Genomic DNA, 15977 nt, shown 5'->3' on the forward strand with positions numbered 1-15977 from the left:
AGGGATGACAGGCACACAGCCAAGAGCAACATGCTCATCCTGGAGCAGGAAGCTGGATATTCCCAAGGACGGCTGTTGACTAGTGGTTTGGAATGAGAACATTTACATGGCTTACAGAGTGTGGACTGTGACCTTAAGCGTACCTTGAAGCCTAGAATACCATGCCAAGGTGGGGGAAAGCGAGTCCAGGCGAAGTCATCTACTACCTCTTGCTACTAAGGAAATAAAATGCAATACATCAGCCATGAATAACATTCACAAGTTCATAATAATGCAATATGACAGGTTTATAGCTGTGTTAACACCCTGTTGGGAGGATGAAAGGTAAAAAAGAATGGAGGGGGGAGGGATGAACATCAAGGGAGCAGATACAATCTGCTTTTTCATAGTAGAAAGCCAGGAGATAACATCCAAAACAAAATCACCTAGAGATAATGGATACACACCTGTTTAGAAATGTGGAAGCAAACAGGATGGAGAGGATGGATGCTGGAAAAACTGAAAATACCTATCACTGGATTGTAACCTTCTACTTAAGGAAAAGCTAGACAGGAGAATATAGAGTTTGGTTACAACAGAAAGGGATTCAAATCAAGTCATACACACACACATGCACCGCGCGCGCGCGCGCGCGCGCACACACACACACACACACACACGCACACACACACACACGCACACACACACACGCACACACATACACACACCCCTCTCGTGTGTCTCAAGTACTTGCTCCAGCAGTCTGAGTTCACAGCTGTTTTTGAGGTAAGGACTGAGGACTTGGCACTCCACGTGGGATTCTTTTCACTCCCGCGTTCTAGACCATCTTTAGGGTTACCTAGGAGTGAGATTGAGATGTTGGGGAAGTTAATTAACTTTCCCAAGTCTATTCATCTGGAAACTGAAGACAATTATAAACTCAGAAAGGAAGGACGGTGTGAAGGTGTGAAGGGGAACTTAGCTTAAGCTTGCTTGGTGCTTACGTGGTAACAGATGGGTGATTTCTAGTTGTGTGTGTGTGTGTGTGTGTGTGTCCTGAAAACAAACACATTTCACTCATATTTGGCCCTTGGGAAAGAGGACACTTGTCAAGGGTGTTGCAATTTGAACCAAAAAAGTTTTTTTTTTTTCCTCTTATGTATGAAACCTTCACATCCTTCAATCTCGGAACGGAAGAGGAAAGGGGATGGAAGGGGGCCTGCCATGGGTTAGGATGAGCTTCCAGCTAGCGCTCAGCTAAGGGGAACCGCCTCCGAGGCGGGAGAGAAAGGAGAAACTGGGAGGAGTCCAGGAGAGGTCGTTGGTTGGAGGACTCAAAGTCTCCTCGATGGCCGCCCAGGGATACGCGTTGTCTCTGTGGCTGTGGCTGTCCCTGCAGCTGCCGCTGCTGCAGGGGGCGAGAGCTGCCACAGCGCGGTGGAGCGGGGAGGGCACCACTCCGCATTTGCAAAGCATCTTCCTGGGCCGCTGCGCAGAGTACACTACACTGCTGAGCCTCCAGCCCGGGTAAGTGCTAAGCCAGAAAGTGAAAAGGGAGAGAGAGGGGGGCGCTTTGGAAAGTCAGGCAGAGGAACTAACCGGTCTCCATGCAGGGATAGGTAAGCGATTCTCAGGGCCAGGGGCCAGAGTGCAGGAGATCTCCAGGTCCAGGGGGCGATTGCAGACGAGGTTGTCCTGCGGTTGTAGAGGTGAGAGAGGTGCGGGTGGGAGCCACAAATACCAGTCTAGAGGTGTTTGAGTGACTGCCTCGCCAGCCTGCAGCCTGCAGAGGTCTCTAGCAGCAACTGCTGAAGTGGGCGCCCTTTGGCAATTTCAGGTCCTCTGCTCTAGAGGACTTAAGTTTTTTTCCTCCTTATGGCTGAAATCCTTACGTCCTTCAAACTCCCATCTCCTTCAGGGCCCCTCCTCAAGGTGTCTTTTGCCAGACGATGCTCCAAGTTTAGTGTCTGTTTGAAAAGAAGAAGAGAGGGGACAGAGAGGGAGTCAGGCGGCATTAGGATGAGTGTCCAGAGCACTCTGGTTTCCTCTGTCTTGCGCACATTGTGCTTCCTACTGAAATGTTTTCCTCCTTTAGACCCGCTTTTTGTGTTGTTATATTATCCCTTTCTTGTGCCAGTTGTATTTAATTGTTATACATTTCAATCAGAGAGAGAGGGAGAGAGGGAGGAGAGAGAGAAGGACGGAGGGAGTGAGAGAGGGAGGGAGAAGGCGGAAGAGAGAGAGAGGGAGGGAGAAGGCGGGTGGGGGGGGGAGAGAGAGAGAGAGAGAGAGAGAGAGAGAGAGAGAGAGAGAATAACATAAGGAGTCACCACTAGTGACTAGTCACCACTCACCAAGAGGAAGAAAAAGTGACCATTGCATAGGAAGTGATTTTGAAAGGTGCTTGTACCTCAGTTGTGAAAACTGTTGTCCCTGGAGGACATTCTGACTCAGCAGAAGAAGCCACTCCCTGCACTTGTCATCCACTCTGTCCTCCCAAGTCTTGCCTCCTGACCTGGCCTCACGAGTGCAGAGACCTGCCCTCTAATGGACCTGAACAATGGGCCCCACTCTTGTGTCTAAATGAATAGACAAGAGCAAGAAATGTGGCCCTTGATCACACACACACACACACACACACACACACACACACACACATACACACACACACACACACACACACACTCACAACATCTGAAAACTAGAGTTTATTGACATTAAAATTGTCACCTTCTGCCTTTAATCTCAGCACTTGGGATGCAGAGGCAGGTGGGTCTCTGAGTTCAAGACCAGCCTGGTCTACAGAGTGAGTTCCAGGATAGCCAGGGCTATACACAGAAACCCTGTCTCAAAAACAACCAACCCACCAACCTAACAAACAAAAAACACAAAACAAAAGAGAAAAGGAAAGGAATTGTCACCTTCTAGTTGTGCTTCTGTCTGTGACCTTTTTTGCTTATGTGGTGAACCTGGGGAAAAGCACGTTACTTAGATGGGAGAACTCTGTGTTTCCTCTCACAGTGGAACTGTTTCACAGTGCATTGCGGTGCCTTTTAGGTTTTCTTCTTATAACTTGCACTGTGTGTGTGTGTGTGTGTGTGTGTGTGTGTGTGTGTGTGTGTGTGTGATGTGCCTGTGCCCACACAGAGGCCAGAGGGGGACACTGGGTGTCCTGCTCTATAATTCCTGGCTCTATCATCTTCTAGTCCGAAAACTAGAGCTAGCCTGGCAGCCAGCACAGCCTGTCATGCTCCTGTTTCCACCTCATGCAACGCTGGGGTTAGAGCCACAGGCAGCCACGTGGATGGGGGTGGGTGTTGAACCCAGGTCCTCACGCTTACACCACAAGAGCCTTGCCTTCTGAAGCATCTCCCCAGTCCTGACTGGCACTTCTGCACAGGAACAAAAACTGCACAGCCATCTGGGAAGCCTTCAAGGTGGTGCTAGACAAGGACCCCTGTTCTGTGCTTCCCTCAGACTATGACCTCTTCATTAACCTCTCCAGGCACGCCATTCCGAGAGACAAGGTGAGGACAACCACCTCAGAGATGATGACAAAAAAATGTAATTTTTAAGTTTATGCTGCATTTTTTTCCTGCTTCTTTGTTGGTAAAAAGCAGATGCATAATTTAAAATTGTACATCTCTCAGAAGTTTAGTGAGCTAGTTGATGAACTCAATAAATAATTTACTGGAATCCTTCTGTGTTCCTGGTGTTTTATTAAGGGTTAGGGATGCAAAATAAAAAAGGATCTCGTAGCCTTTCCAGTCTACAAAGAGACTGGACTACTGAGGACCAGATGAGACAACCGCCGGAAATATTGTTACCTGTGCTCCGAAGACACTATTTACCCCGGAAGGTACCAAGTGTGCTGTAAAGAATGAGGTGTTTTGAATCACCGCGCACTCTAGAAAAGGGCATGGCACAATTGCATACCATCCTAATCACAGCTGCAGCACACGGCCAAAGGCTTCTGCTCCTATTTTCCAAACCCAGGCACAGGAAGATGAAATGCCCTGGTCAAAATCATACATCCAGCATGGGACAGAGCTAGGCTTGCAGAGCTAGGCCTGGCCCCTTAATCATTTGTGATGCAAGGCTCTTGACAGTGGTTCGTGTGTTTCGTACCGCTGGGAATATGTGTCATTATTGTCTATGTCGGTGGTTCTCAAGCTATGGGTTGCGACCCCTTTAACAAACTTCTGTCTCCAAAACATACTTACATTACAATTCATAACAGTAGCAAAATTACAGTTACGAAGTAGCAATGAAAATAATTTTGTGGTCGGGGGTCACCACAACGTGAGGAACTGTATTAAAGGGCCGCAGCATTAGGAAGGTTGGGAACCACTGGTCTACGCAGTGTGTTTGCAAGACAGGGAGGGAGGAGAGAGGCGACACACTTCAACTGTGCAGTAGCAGCAAGGAAAAGGAAAGCAGTAGACTCGCAGTGGGTCCCGATTCCACGAGGAGTGGCTGCTGATTTGTCTTGATGACGACTGCAATGCGCTTTCATTTTGTCTCACATTTTAACTCCTGGCTGTTTCTCATCAGTCGCTGTTCTGGGAGAATAACCACCTACTCGTTACCAGCTTTGCAGAGAACACTCGTCGCCTCACGCCCCTGTGCGACGTTCTGTATGGCAAGGTTGGAGATTTTCTGAGTTGGTGTCGACAGGAAAATGCCTCTGGTAAGACTTTTGCACATGTCACCACAAAGTAACAGCTTCTCTACCTGCGAATTGACCTTGGATGCTGGATATTTTCATCTATGCTCATCTCATTTCGTCCTTTCCAAATCCTCTGAAGTAGGTAGCATCTATAGTAGTGGATAATAACAATAATGGACAGAGAGTACTTACCTTTGCTGCAGGCTGTTGCAAGTCTCTTAGACACATTAATTCTAGAATCCACACATTATCCTCTATGATCCTATCATTATTCCTAATTTGGCAAGCGTGGAAACTGAGGCATGGCATGATTAAGGGAGTGGCTTAGGAATGTATATCCAGTAAGCCCTGTAATCTCACAATCAGACCTCGGAGCCTATGATTCCAATCCAGCAGGACTCTGCCCTCATCTCTTTATTTTCCAGAGGGGAAACTGAGGCTCGAAGAAGGTAAACGCACTGTACACATTTGTTCAGAACTCACGCCAAATATGGAATTAGCAAATACTTTAAATGAATGCGTTTCCAATATGAAAGGCATTTGTATACTTTTCTCTTAGGACTTGATTACCAGTCCTGCCCCACATCAGAAGACTGTGAAAACAATGCTGTGGACTCCTATTGGAAAAGTGCATCCATGCAGGTAATCCTGGGATGGGTGAGTGCGTGTTGAGCATGTGTGGAATCTATGGACTGGACCCCAGGCTGTTACCTAATTTCTGTGAGTCCTCCTCTCCACTTTAATGGTTTCTCTGCCTCATTTCCTTTGCTCCACAAAATTGTGAGGGTATAAGGAGATAAAATAATAATATAGTGGCTGGTGCAGAGAAAAACGTTTCACAAATGTTAGCTATATATACATAGGGATAGTGCATTATCAGCATTTCTGTCTCACCATGATTATGTGTAGTGCTTCAAAGCCTAGTGCCATGTAAAATGGGAATAATCTCTATAGAAGAGCCTGGGCCACTGGAGACTTAGATGTGGGTATCAGAAATGTCCACAGAGTATCATTAACAGGAGAAGAGTCGGTAGGCTACCAATAAGCTGGCACCACAGAAATGTTCCTAAGGCATATCTGTATCTCAGAGGACATTGCCACAGAGTTGATGATGCTGTCAGTAGCCATAAAATGATGTCATTTATAGCTTACATTCCCTGCCTTAAGCATTGGAATAAAGATTAGGAATAAGGAGGGTTAAGTCTTTAGCTAAGTGCTGATGATTAACTGTCAATCATGCTGATCAAGAAGCAAGTAAAGGACAGGCTACTTCCCGTCCTCCCCTTTCAGAAGTCACGTGTCTCTGCCTCCCATCATCTCCTTTGCTCTCCAGGTGGTCAATGGGTCCACTGATTGGGTGAAGGACTTTGATCAACCCTTCCACCAGGGCTAAGCAGAGGGCCTCCTCCAAGCACAAGGCCTCATGCTGAGCACTGTGTACTCCTGTCTGCTCCAGCGGGAGCAGTGTTCGTTTCTACTTTCCCAGGGCTTCATCTGAAACACAGGCTCCAGTAGCTGCCAAAGTTCTTATTGGAGACTGGAAGGCTTAGCACCTCGATAGAGGTGTCATATCAGCACTGTCTGTAACTATAAAGGGCTGGAGAGATGGCTCAGCGGTTAAGAGCTTTCCTAGAGGACCCAAGTTCAAGTCCCAGCACCCACAATGGCAGCTCACAACTGTCTGTAACTTCAGCTTTAGTCAACCTGACACCCTCATACATACATGCAGGCAAAACACCAATGCACATAAAATAAAAATGAATAAATCACTAAGAGAGAGAGAGAGAGAGAGAGAGAGAGAGAGAGAGAGAGAGAGAGAGAGAGAGAGAGCAAGAGCTGTAAACAGGTACTAAAACTACATTTGAGCTGGGTAGAGGCAGAGGCAAGCAGATCTCTGTGAGTTCAAGCCAGCCTGGTCTACAGAGCTAGTTCTAGGACAGTCAAGGCTACACAAAGAAACCCTGTCTCAAACAACAAAAACAAACAAACAAAACATACAAGGGAAGGAAGGAAGGGAAGGAGGGAGGGAGGGAGGGAGGAAGGGAGGGAAGGAGGGAGGAAGGAAGGAAGAAAGGAAAGAAAGAATTGTAGTACATGCCACTGTGAATCTCCCTCACTTTAAGGTATGTGCTCTAACTGGGTTTTATTATTGGAAACTAGTATCAGCGCCTCCAATTTTTAAGCCCTTAGGATAGATACACTAGGTGGTTGAAGCAGGAGCAAAGCTAATCCAGTACAGTAATGACAGGGCTTGAACCTTATAAGTAGTCAATCAGTATTGTTGTTAGTATTATTATTTGTGGTGCTGCGGATCAAACTTAGGGCTTTGCACATATCAAGTGAAGATCCTACCATGAGCTGCATCCCCAGGCTAAATGTTGTTATGATTTTAAACACTTAGTCTTGGCAGCCTTCAATCCTCGGAGGTAGCTTGGAAAATGAATTACAAAGTGGTCAAAAGACTTTCCTGAGTTTAAAATTGTAATAAGCAGGTGAACCAGGATTCGAAAACAGGTTTTCCAGCTTCAGAGACTGAACTTTTAGCCATAACTTTCTGCAGCTTCATTGTGTATATACCCATGGACTTTTCAATTTTTTCCCCCATGGTCAGTGCCATCACTGATGGTGATAGAGAAGGACAAGGTACAGAAAGACAAGTGAAATCACCAATGATGTTCCTGCCACCCAAATGTTACCCCTTTAACTCAGAGATTGTCGGATGTCAGCATTTGAAGACTTAACTCCTACTGTTAGTGCCTTTTGGAAGCAACTGGAGACAAATAGCATAAAACGTGGCATCCGGTTTCCTTTTATTAGTGAGTAAACCTGTCCTGTGAGGCTCAGTGACCCATAATTCACCACCACCTCCCCTTTATTCTAGAACAGTCATTTTAAGAGGGAAATTACATGCTCTAATTACAACTAGAGCTCTGAGAACAAGACTACCTAGACACCCACTAATTTATCTGTTTGTTGGATGATATCAGAAACTGAACTCGAGGCCTATTGCGTGCCAGCACGTCTGAGCTACACCCTGAGCCTTGCTCAATTATATTGTGGCAATGTGCATCTTCCGTTCATCTAATCGTGCACTTCGCTTTGAATGTAAGCACTCCCTATGATATTGCGTAGCCTCGGCAGATTCTTACTAGCAGCACATTAATAATTAGGCCTTCAGTGTTGTGTTGGTATGTAATGGGAACTGTACACCAGTACCTTGCAGTTCCAAGCTGGTGAGCATGTTTTCATCTTGCAAGCCATGCCACGCTGCGCATGCTTGTGTGCAGCGCTTGTGGTGGGACTTCGAGTTGGTCACCAAACACAGCTGGCTTATTATTTTCTGCACCTGTGGTTTGTAGTGCTTCATGCAGTTACTTACATGTGACTGACATGGGCCAATGGGAGGTGAGTGAGAGTGACGGCACTGGCCCATCTCCCTTCCTGGGAGAAGTTAACAACTTCGCAGGTGTGGGTGTGGAGGCTTCCTCATAGTGAGAACACCAACTGCCAAACCACCAAGAGCCTCTGGTGAGTGTTCAGCGGGAGCATAAAGTGAATCTTTGTGAGAAGCCACTGTAAGGTCGAGGCTGTTTGTCATGTCAGCTCAGCCTAGTTTATTCTAGCTGACATGATGTCATGCATTCTAAATCACATCCTTAGGCTAAGGTACCTAACATGGAACTACTGAGTCTAGGAGTCAGGGACTTTAAAGGTGATTTGCTTCTCCAAATAAACCAATTTGCATCTCTACTAGCCATGTGAAATGCCAAATTTCCCCCATTGAAAACTGTCAATAAAAAAAACAAAGATGCTTTCAAAGCATAAAAAAATAGGATGTGACTTCATTTTCTCTGTTTCTTCTTGCAGTATTCAAGAGACAGTTCTGGGGTGATCAACGTCATGCTGAATGGCTCAGAGCCCAAAGGAGCCTATCCCGTGAAAGGGTAAGAACCGAAATACCAAGAGCACCATAGATGATACCAGAATAAAAGCTGGAGAATCATACCAGTCCCACTTTAAAGCTTGCTTTTGTAAAGTCAGGTAAAGTAAAACAGTTGAGTGATGTGGTCATTAGTGCCATGTCTATACAGTTAAACCATTAAGATCTACAAGCACAGGAGCAAGGACCCGAATGTAGCAGGTGAGAAGAGCAGCTGGAGGGATACAGGTCATTGGGAGCGCTTGCCTTGCACACATAAGGACCTCTGTCTGAGTCCCAGGGGAAAAATCCATGAGTGGTGGCACATTTGTGACCCACGTGCTGGGGTGGCAGAGACCAGTGGATCTCGGGCTCACTATTTTAGTCAGCCTAGCCTCCTGGGCCAGTTCCAGGCCAGTGAGAGACTGCACTGCACCTAACTTTGTCCTCTGGGTTATGTAGGTATGTACACACATGCATGTGCTCCCTCTCTCACACATACACAAGCATGTGCATGTACACCAAACGTAAAAAGAGCCCTAGAAACGTGTTTGGGGGTGGGTGGGTGGGACAGGGTCTGTCTGAATAGCCCTGGCTGTCCTGGAATTCACTATGTAGACCAGACTGGCCTCAAACTCAAAAAGACCCACTTGCCTCTGCTTCCGAAGTGCTGAGTTTAAAGGTGTGCACCACCACATTTGACTTTCCTAGAAATGTTTAAAAAATTTAATGTCTAAACAAACTAACAGACCAAATGGACAGTTATCATACTGTGTTAAGATGGGAAACATTCTCCTAGGCTGGAGACGGGGCTTGACATCAGAGAGTTTGCCTAGCATGTACTGATTCAACACCACAGAAGAACAAAAAAATAAAAATAAATGTCCTTCCTGTTTCCCAGGTTTTTTGCAGATTTTGAAATCCCATACTTACAAAAGGATAAAATCACAAGAATTGAGATCTGGGTCATGCATGACATCGGGGGACCCAAAGTGTGAGTTATGGGGCTTTGGATGGTAGCTGTGAGGTCTTGCTTTACTTGGATATGACCTGACCAGGGCCCATGGCACTTAGCTTTAGGGACCTGCCAGCCTTCTGCTTCTAATGTGGCTGGTAGAGAATGATGACGATTGAATGCCAGCTCACTCCCAGCCAACACCATGCTGATCTTTATGAGTGGCATGGGAGCTTCGATAAACGAGCTTCTTACACATCTGTGAGGGTCAAAGCCAGTTTCTTTTTTCTTCTCTCTTGAAGGCTTGATACCTTCACCAGGGTTTTCAAAATCAACCCAGTGCTTTCCATAAAGCAACCACTTCTGCAACTAGGTGCTGGCTAACCAGTGAGGACCAGGACTTTGAAGAACTACAGCTTCTCAGAAACTACCCGAGTTAACGTACAAGCAAGGGTGGAACTCATCTTTTTCATGAATGAACGCCACTGCTGAGCAGCCTAAGATAACGCCCCCACTTGCTTGGCTCCTGGTTTTGCAAACAATTCTACCCCGTGGCTTAAATAGTGCCAGATAAAAAAGTTAAACCCATTTGGTCCCGAAGCTTGGCGATGAGGCCACACCCTGTTTCAAGGCCGTGTGGGAGCTTCCGAGGAGAGCTGGTCTCTGTTCTTCAGAGCCTTGATGCTGCATGGAGGAGAATATTGCCAAACCCTGAGGTCTCATCTCTTTGCTTGACTGTGTAGTTTCCCAGGAGCCACAGCTCCTGAACCAGAACTTTTCCCGTGTTCCCCTTGAGAGAACATCTGGGAGTGGCCAAAAGATCTTTGGTTGACACTAAAAGAGTCTACTATGTTTTCCTCCTTCTTTAATCTGTTTGTTTTAAAAGATGCATCGGTCTGTGTTTTAGGGAATCCTGTGGTGAAGGCAGTGTGAAAATCCTGGAAGACAGACTGGAGGCACTGGGGTTCCAGCACAGTTGTATCGATGACTACGCGTAGGTAGCACTGTGTATAACCACTTTGACGGGTTAGAGCGATTCAAAGGGTTGGTTTCGCAGGTATCCACTCCAAAGGCCATGGATGGTGACTTCTGAGTTGCTTATGGATGTGTGGGCAGGGGGAACCTTCCTGAGTCCATTTCAAGGACAGCTGGAGGATACTAAAAGCAGAAATTTATCATATATCTATGTCCACTTTCTCCCTCTGGCCTTGGTTAATGTGTGATGACTGGAGACCAAGGGCTGTGGTTCCTACATCTTTAGATCACAGTACAAAAGCTACTGAGATGAGTCACAGAGGTTAAATAACTGGCCCAAGGTCAATACTCAAGATAAAAGTTGATTTTTGAGCCCAACTTTGTGTAGCCTTGAAGCATGTATCCCCAAGCACGCCCTACTAATGTTCCTTTCTGAGTCAAAGCATTGGTATTAGAAATAAATCTAAACAGACAATTCTTACTATATTACAGTTCATTGATAGGGACAGTTTTGGTTACAGATTTCAGAGTTACCACCACTTTTCTCTGGCCCAAGAACTCTCTAGAAAGGCCCTTTCTTCAGTCACTTTCTTCAGTGCTGTATCAGTCAGACCACACCCAGAAGCCTCCTCCCCATCACAGCTGTCCTGGGTCCCAGCCTGGGTCCCTCCCCTCTCCTGGGATCCCCACTTCACTTTGCTGCTGGTTCTTGGACTCCAGGCCTCACTCAGCTCCTGCTGGCTGCTGTTCTGTGTTAAGGTTTTTCTATTGCTCGTGGGTAGCAAAGAAAACTGCAAAGGCTAGGCAAACAAGGGCCAACACAAATGTAGGGAAGGGTCTCCCAGCCCTCAAAATTCAGTGACATCACCTATAGTCCTGTGTCAGCCAGAGTTCACATCAGGGTCCTTGGTGATGCTGGCGGAGCATTATCTCTCCATAGACTCTCTCCTCCTGGTTGGTTTCTGCTCATACCGTGTTAGATTGTATTTGGTGAAATCCAAAGCCTGTCTTTGGTAAAAGACAATAACAGCTACATTTATTTTTTGTAAATATGTATGGACAGATGGCATCTGTTGTCCCAGGCACTCATGAGGCCAAGGTGGGAGGATGACTAGAGCCCAGGAGTTCAAGACCAGCCTAGGCAACATAGTGAGGCAATACCCCCAAAACCACTACTAATAAAATGTATGTATGTACAGGAGACTTCACTGCAGCGCAGGTGAGTCTGAGCAGGGACCACAGAGCATGCGCCGAGTGATGGTGTACCTCCCCAACATCTCTCAATTCTTTCCAGTATATGATCATAGAGGTGTTGTCGTAGCCTTGTCATTCATATCCTGTGTGTCACTGTCACCTGATCCTATTTCCATTGCTGTTTTCCTTCCCTCCTGGTTGCCCTGGAACTTCATATTTTCTGCCTCGATTGTACTACACAGTTGAGCATTCTTTGCTGAAGCTGGAGCATGGCCATCACCACTTGTGTTTTAAGTCCAACCTTCTGTCCAAAGTACACATCCAAAAGGTGTTCCTAATAAAGTAAGATGTGCAGGCAGAACGGGTCTGGATGAGCCTAAAGGTTCAAGGTTAGCTCTCTAGCTCACCATGTGTCCCATGTTGTGAGGACATGGGAAAACCTTTGTGGTCAGCTTTAGCTGCAGCAGATTGCAGTTGAAAACAGGACCAACTCCATTGGATGGTTGTAGGGTTAAATGACAAGATCTGAATATAACACACAATCAACATTGCTGCTACATAGTAAGTGCTTGATAAGTGCTAGCTCTTGTGAGGAGGGTGTTGAGACAGGGTTTCACTGTGAAGCTTTGGCTCTCCTGGAACTCCCTACGTAGACCAGGACTCAAACTGACAGAGACCTGCCTGCCTCTGCCTCCCTCCCTAGTGCTGGGATTAAAGGTGTGCCCCCCCCCCACTCCCAACCTACCTGATATTATTTATAAAGAAGTGGCTTGTGGAATCTTCAGAGATGCATTCTGTGTTTCCAGCACTTTTCAGGCATGTTGTGAATGTTTAATGGGTGCAAGTTTTCTGGGTAATCTCTTAAGGACTGTTTTCCTCCTGTAGACCGGTGAAGTTCTTAATGTGTGTGGACCACACCACTCATCCGGACTGTGTCATGAACTCGTAAGTAATTGGTTGGAATCAGCAGCACCCAGGTGAACTGCAGTGTGATTCTCCATGCATATCCTACATTGTCTACTGCACAGTAGGTCGTTTCTGTACTGCAGCCCCCTCCACCCTCACCCCACCCCCACCCCACCCCCAGTCTCTGAGCTAGGTCAGTGCAAGTTCCAACGACATCTGCAAGCTCAGCCAGCTCTCTCCAGGGTGCTCAACACCATGTTGGGCCTAGCAACACTTCAGCAGACATTCCAGAAGTGGAGCTGCAAGGGGACCTTGGGACTTTTCCTTCTTAATCTTAGATTATTTTTAAGTTAATATACATGCTTGAAACAAAATTTGCAACTATAAAAAGGTCACAGAAGTGAACTCTGCTTTTTCTTTATTCCTATGCTAGTCAGTTTTCCTTACTCAAAGCAGGTAGACCGCTGTTTCTATATTCTCATATGTCCTTGTAGATTATGACATTTCTGTCATGGCGCATGTGTGCATCCATACATCTGCATGGACATGCACATACTACAGATACAATTCTGGGATTTGCTTTTTTCATTTAATAGTATGTCTTGGAGATGTTTCTATACCTTTTTAAGAAAATAAATTTTAGGGCTAGAGAGATGGCTCAGTGGTTAAGAGTACTGGCTGTTGTTCCAGAGGACCTGGGTTTGATTCCTAGCACTCACATTGGTGACTATCTTTAACTCCAAAATATGCCAAACCAACACCTCTAACATAGACTCAGAAATATAGTGCAAAGAGAAACAAAGCTGTGTGTTTAATTTGTGGATGGTAATGGGGCAGACAGCAGAAATGGTCTGAGAAGATGAACTCCAAATCATAACTACTAGATAAAAAAGTAAGAATTGCAAAAAAGATGAGGGGAGATCCTCATAATTTCTTGCCTTTTTCTCTGTGTTATTTCATTTTGCTGAAAATAAATTAAATGTATCCAGATATTAGTTAGTTAATTATTTTAAGACAAAAAAAGGTGGGGATGGACCAATTTTACATGATTCAAGTATGGACATGGACTGAATCAGAAATGCAGCCGTATAAATGACCAGTAGGGCGAGCCATTGGCTAATAAGAAAAAGGGACTCAGCCTCCTAAGGAAGTCGTCTGTGGGTAAGAACCTGGCCACTAGACCAGAGCAGTAGCATTGTTTCTGAACCAAGATAAGATAGTTTTATAACTTTAAAAGTTCACGTTTTAATTGTTTGAAAAGAATTCAGTAATTTCTGTTTCAAGAACTCCCAAGATCAAACCTTCTTTAGTTTAAATGGGATTTGGCCAGGTCTCTGCTGGATAGTTTAAAGTCAGAACAAGTTTTTCTCAATCAGTTAAACTCTGATAATACACTATTCACCAATAAGGAAGTTGGCTAACACTCTGAAACATTCGTACAATAAGAATTCATACACAAGGAAAAATGAATTGACTCTGTGTGAACCTGTGAACCAGCATGAACTATGTCCAAGGGGTGGGGTCAGGCAAAGGGGGCAAATTGCATTGTGTGTATTTACATAAAGAGGTGTGTTCGTGCGTGTAAGTGTGTGTGTGTGTGTGTGTGTGTGTGTGTGTGTGTGCGTGCGCGCGCGCGCGCGCGCGCGCGTGTGCTCGCCTGTGCTTTCTTGAAAGGACAACTGAAATTATTAGCTGTAATTCTCTGGGAGTAGGGAAATGAATAATTTTTACTTTCGGCCTTATGAACTTTCTGTTCTATCTAAACACTTCTGTAGTGTGCATGCATGATTTTGACAGTAGATGTCACACACTGACATTATCTCTGTTTCCCTTTTTTTTTTTCCCAGAGCCTCAGCATCTCTGCGGAGGGAGAGCCCATCTTTTTATACCACAGGGGATGCCAGCCTTGTCATTTCTCTCTTAGTGGCTTTGACTTCAGCTTCTCAAATGTGATTAGAAAATCGCCGTGCGGGTCTAACAGAAGCCAGCCTTGCATCAGCCTTGACCAGTCCACCCTGTTCTGTGTAGGCCAAGGGAGCCCCGTGTCTAAAGACACTTTCTTCTAGGAAAACAATGTAACCAGACGGTAATCCTATTATACTTACGCTCATGATTCAAAAAACAAGACATTTAGCCAGTCTTGCTTACCAGGCAGAATTTGCTACCGCAGAATTAAAGTTATTATCTTTTATTTTGATAATAACACAAAACACTGTGACCTGGAGTGTTATAAAATCTCATATAATTAAATATATTTTTGGAAGTATCTGTATTTTCTATTTTCTGTATGTTCCTATTTTAAAAGACACAATACATGCTTGTTAAGAGCTTCAGATACCTGTACAGTATATAAAGGTATATATATAAATACAAAGTTGTATATATAACGATGTCTTTTTAGTGACTACTTATGGTAAGGGAACAACCTAAAATGTCAAATACACACACACACACACACACACACACACACACACACACACACACACACACACGGAACTGTTGAGACCAGCTGCGTGAGGTTTTGTATATCCATAGGATGGAATATTCATTTAGCAAGTAAAAGTCATGTGCATCACCTGAAAAACAGTTAAATATTCTGTGGTGCATCTGTACTGGGGAATACTGCTCAGTGATCCAAAATAACTAGTATCAGTGTATGTCATCATACACATGGCATTGTGCTAAGTGAAAGAGACAGACCAAAATGTTACACACTGAAAGGTAAAGATGCAGAGTTCTCAAAAAGACAAAGCTATGGGGAAGAAGAGGAATGCAGTGGATTCCAGGGCGGCTGGGATGGGTGTATGAGGAAGGGGGTGGGGATACTTTAAAGGAGCAGTGAGAAGGACCAAGGTCCAAGGGCAGTCTTATGGGAGCCTGGACTTCTCAAAGCTCATAGAGCTGTGTATCAGAAGGGGCAAATCTCACTGGATGTAAATTTAAAATCTCTGTCTCCAGAGAACATTTAGTCACATAAGAAAATGTTAATGAGTGTGAGAGGTGGGTTATAAAACTACTCATAGTATGATGCAAATGTTATGAAATATAATAGGAATATAATAAATCCTGTCATGGACATGTGTTTGTACACCATGCATACACTGTAAATGAATAAAAGAAAATAATCCAAAGGGCAGTGCGGTTATCTCTGGATAGTAACCTCACAGTGATTCTATTTTTGACCTTTGGCTTCTTAATATCTTTTCAATTTTTTTTGTAATATATTACTTTTATAATAAGAAATTTTGTCTAAACAAATATTATTTCCAGAAGACAAAAAAAAAAAAAACTAAAAAAATATTGTTGCAGATACTTCTGTTCTCTACCTCTAGCAAGCAGGCCTGAGAGTTCCCTGATGCTGATGCGGGGGTGGGGTGAGT

At 45.0% G+C, this 15977-nt stretch overlaps 1 protein-coding gene across 2 annotated transcripts; it reads left to right on the forward strand.

Moving 5' to 3' along the window:
* Window positions 1-1229: 1229 nt before the first annotated feature.
* On the forward strand, window positions 1230-15730 carry Bst1 (bone marrow stromal cell antigen 1). Of its 2 annotated transcripts, XM_006995400.4 has the most exons (9): window positions 1242-1506; window positions 3380-3506; window positions 4534-4669; window positions 5208-5290; window positions 8516-8592; window positions 9469-9561; window positions 10430-10516; window positions 12577-12636; window positions 14445-15730. In XM_006995400.4, exons 1-9 carry the CDS (start codon window positions 1328-1330, stop codon window positions 14548-14550), a joined length of 948 nt encoding a protein of 315 aa, XP_006995462.1. In that variant the 5' UTR covers window positions 1242-1327; the 3' UTR covers window positions 14551-15730. The 2 variants fall into 2 exon arrangements, with proteins under 2 accessions (XP_042141876.1, XP_006995462.1); XM_042285942.2 differs by lacking the exons at window positions 12577-12636; window positions 14445-15730 and adding an exon at window positions 11561-12556 and having other exon boundaries at window positions 1230-1506.
* Window positions 15731-15977: the final 247 nt, after the last annotated feature.

This window comes from Peromyscus maniculatus, chromosome 10, assembly GCF_049852395.1.
Source record: "Peromyscus maniculatus bairdii isolate BWxNUB_F1_BW_parent chromosome 10, HU_Pman_BW_mat_3.1, whole genome shotgun sequence".
Taxonomy (NCBI): Eukaryota; Metazoa; Chordata; class Mammalia; order Rodentia; family Cricetidae; genus Peromyscus; species Peromyscus maniculatus.

Excerpts from the sequence above, each read along its gene's own strand:
- Bst1 (XM_006995400.4), top strand. The coding sequence starts at position 1,328 with ATGGCCGCCCAGGGATACGCGTTGTCTCTGTGGCTGTGGCTGTCCCTG. Across the intron at positions 10,517-12,576 it reads AGTTGTATCGATGACTACGC|ACCGGTGAAGTTCTTAATGT; the intron begins GTAGGTAGCACT and ends TTCCTCCTGTAG. Across the intron at positions 12,637-14,444 it reads CCGGACTGTGTCATGAACTC|AGCCTCAGCATCTCTGCGGA; the intron begins GTAAGTAATTGG and ends TTTTTTTCCCAG.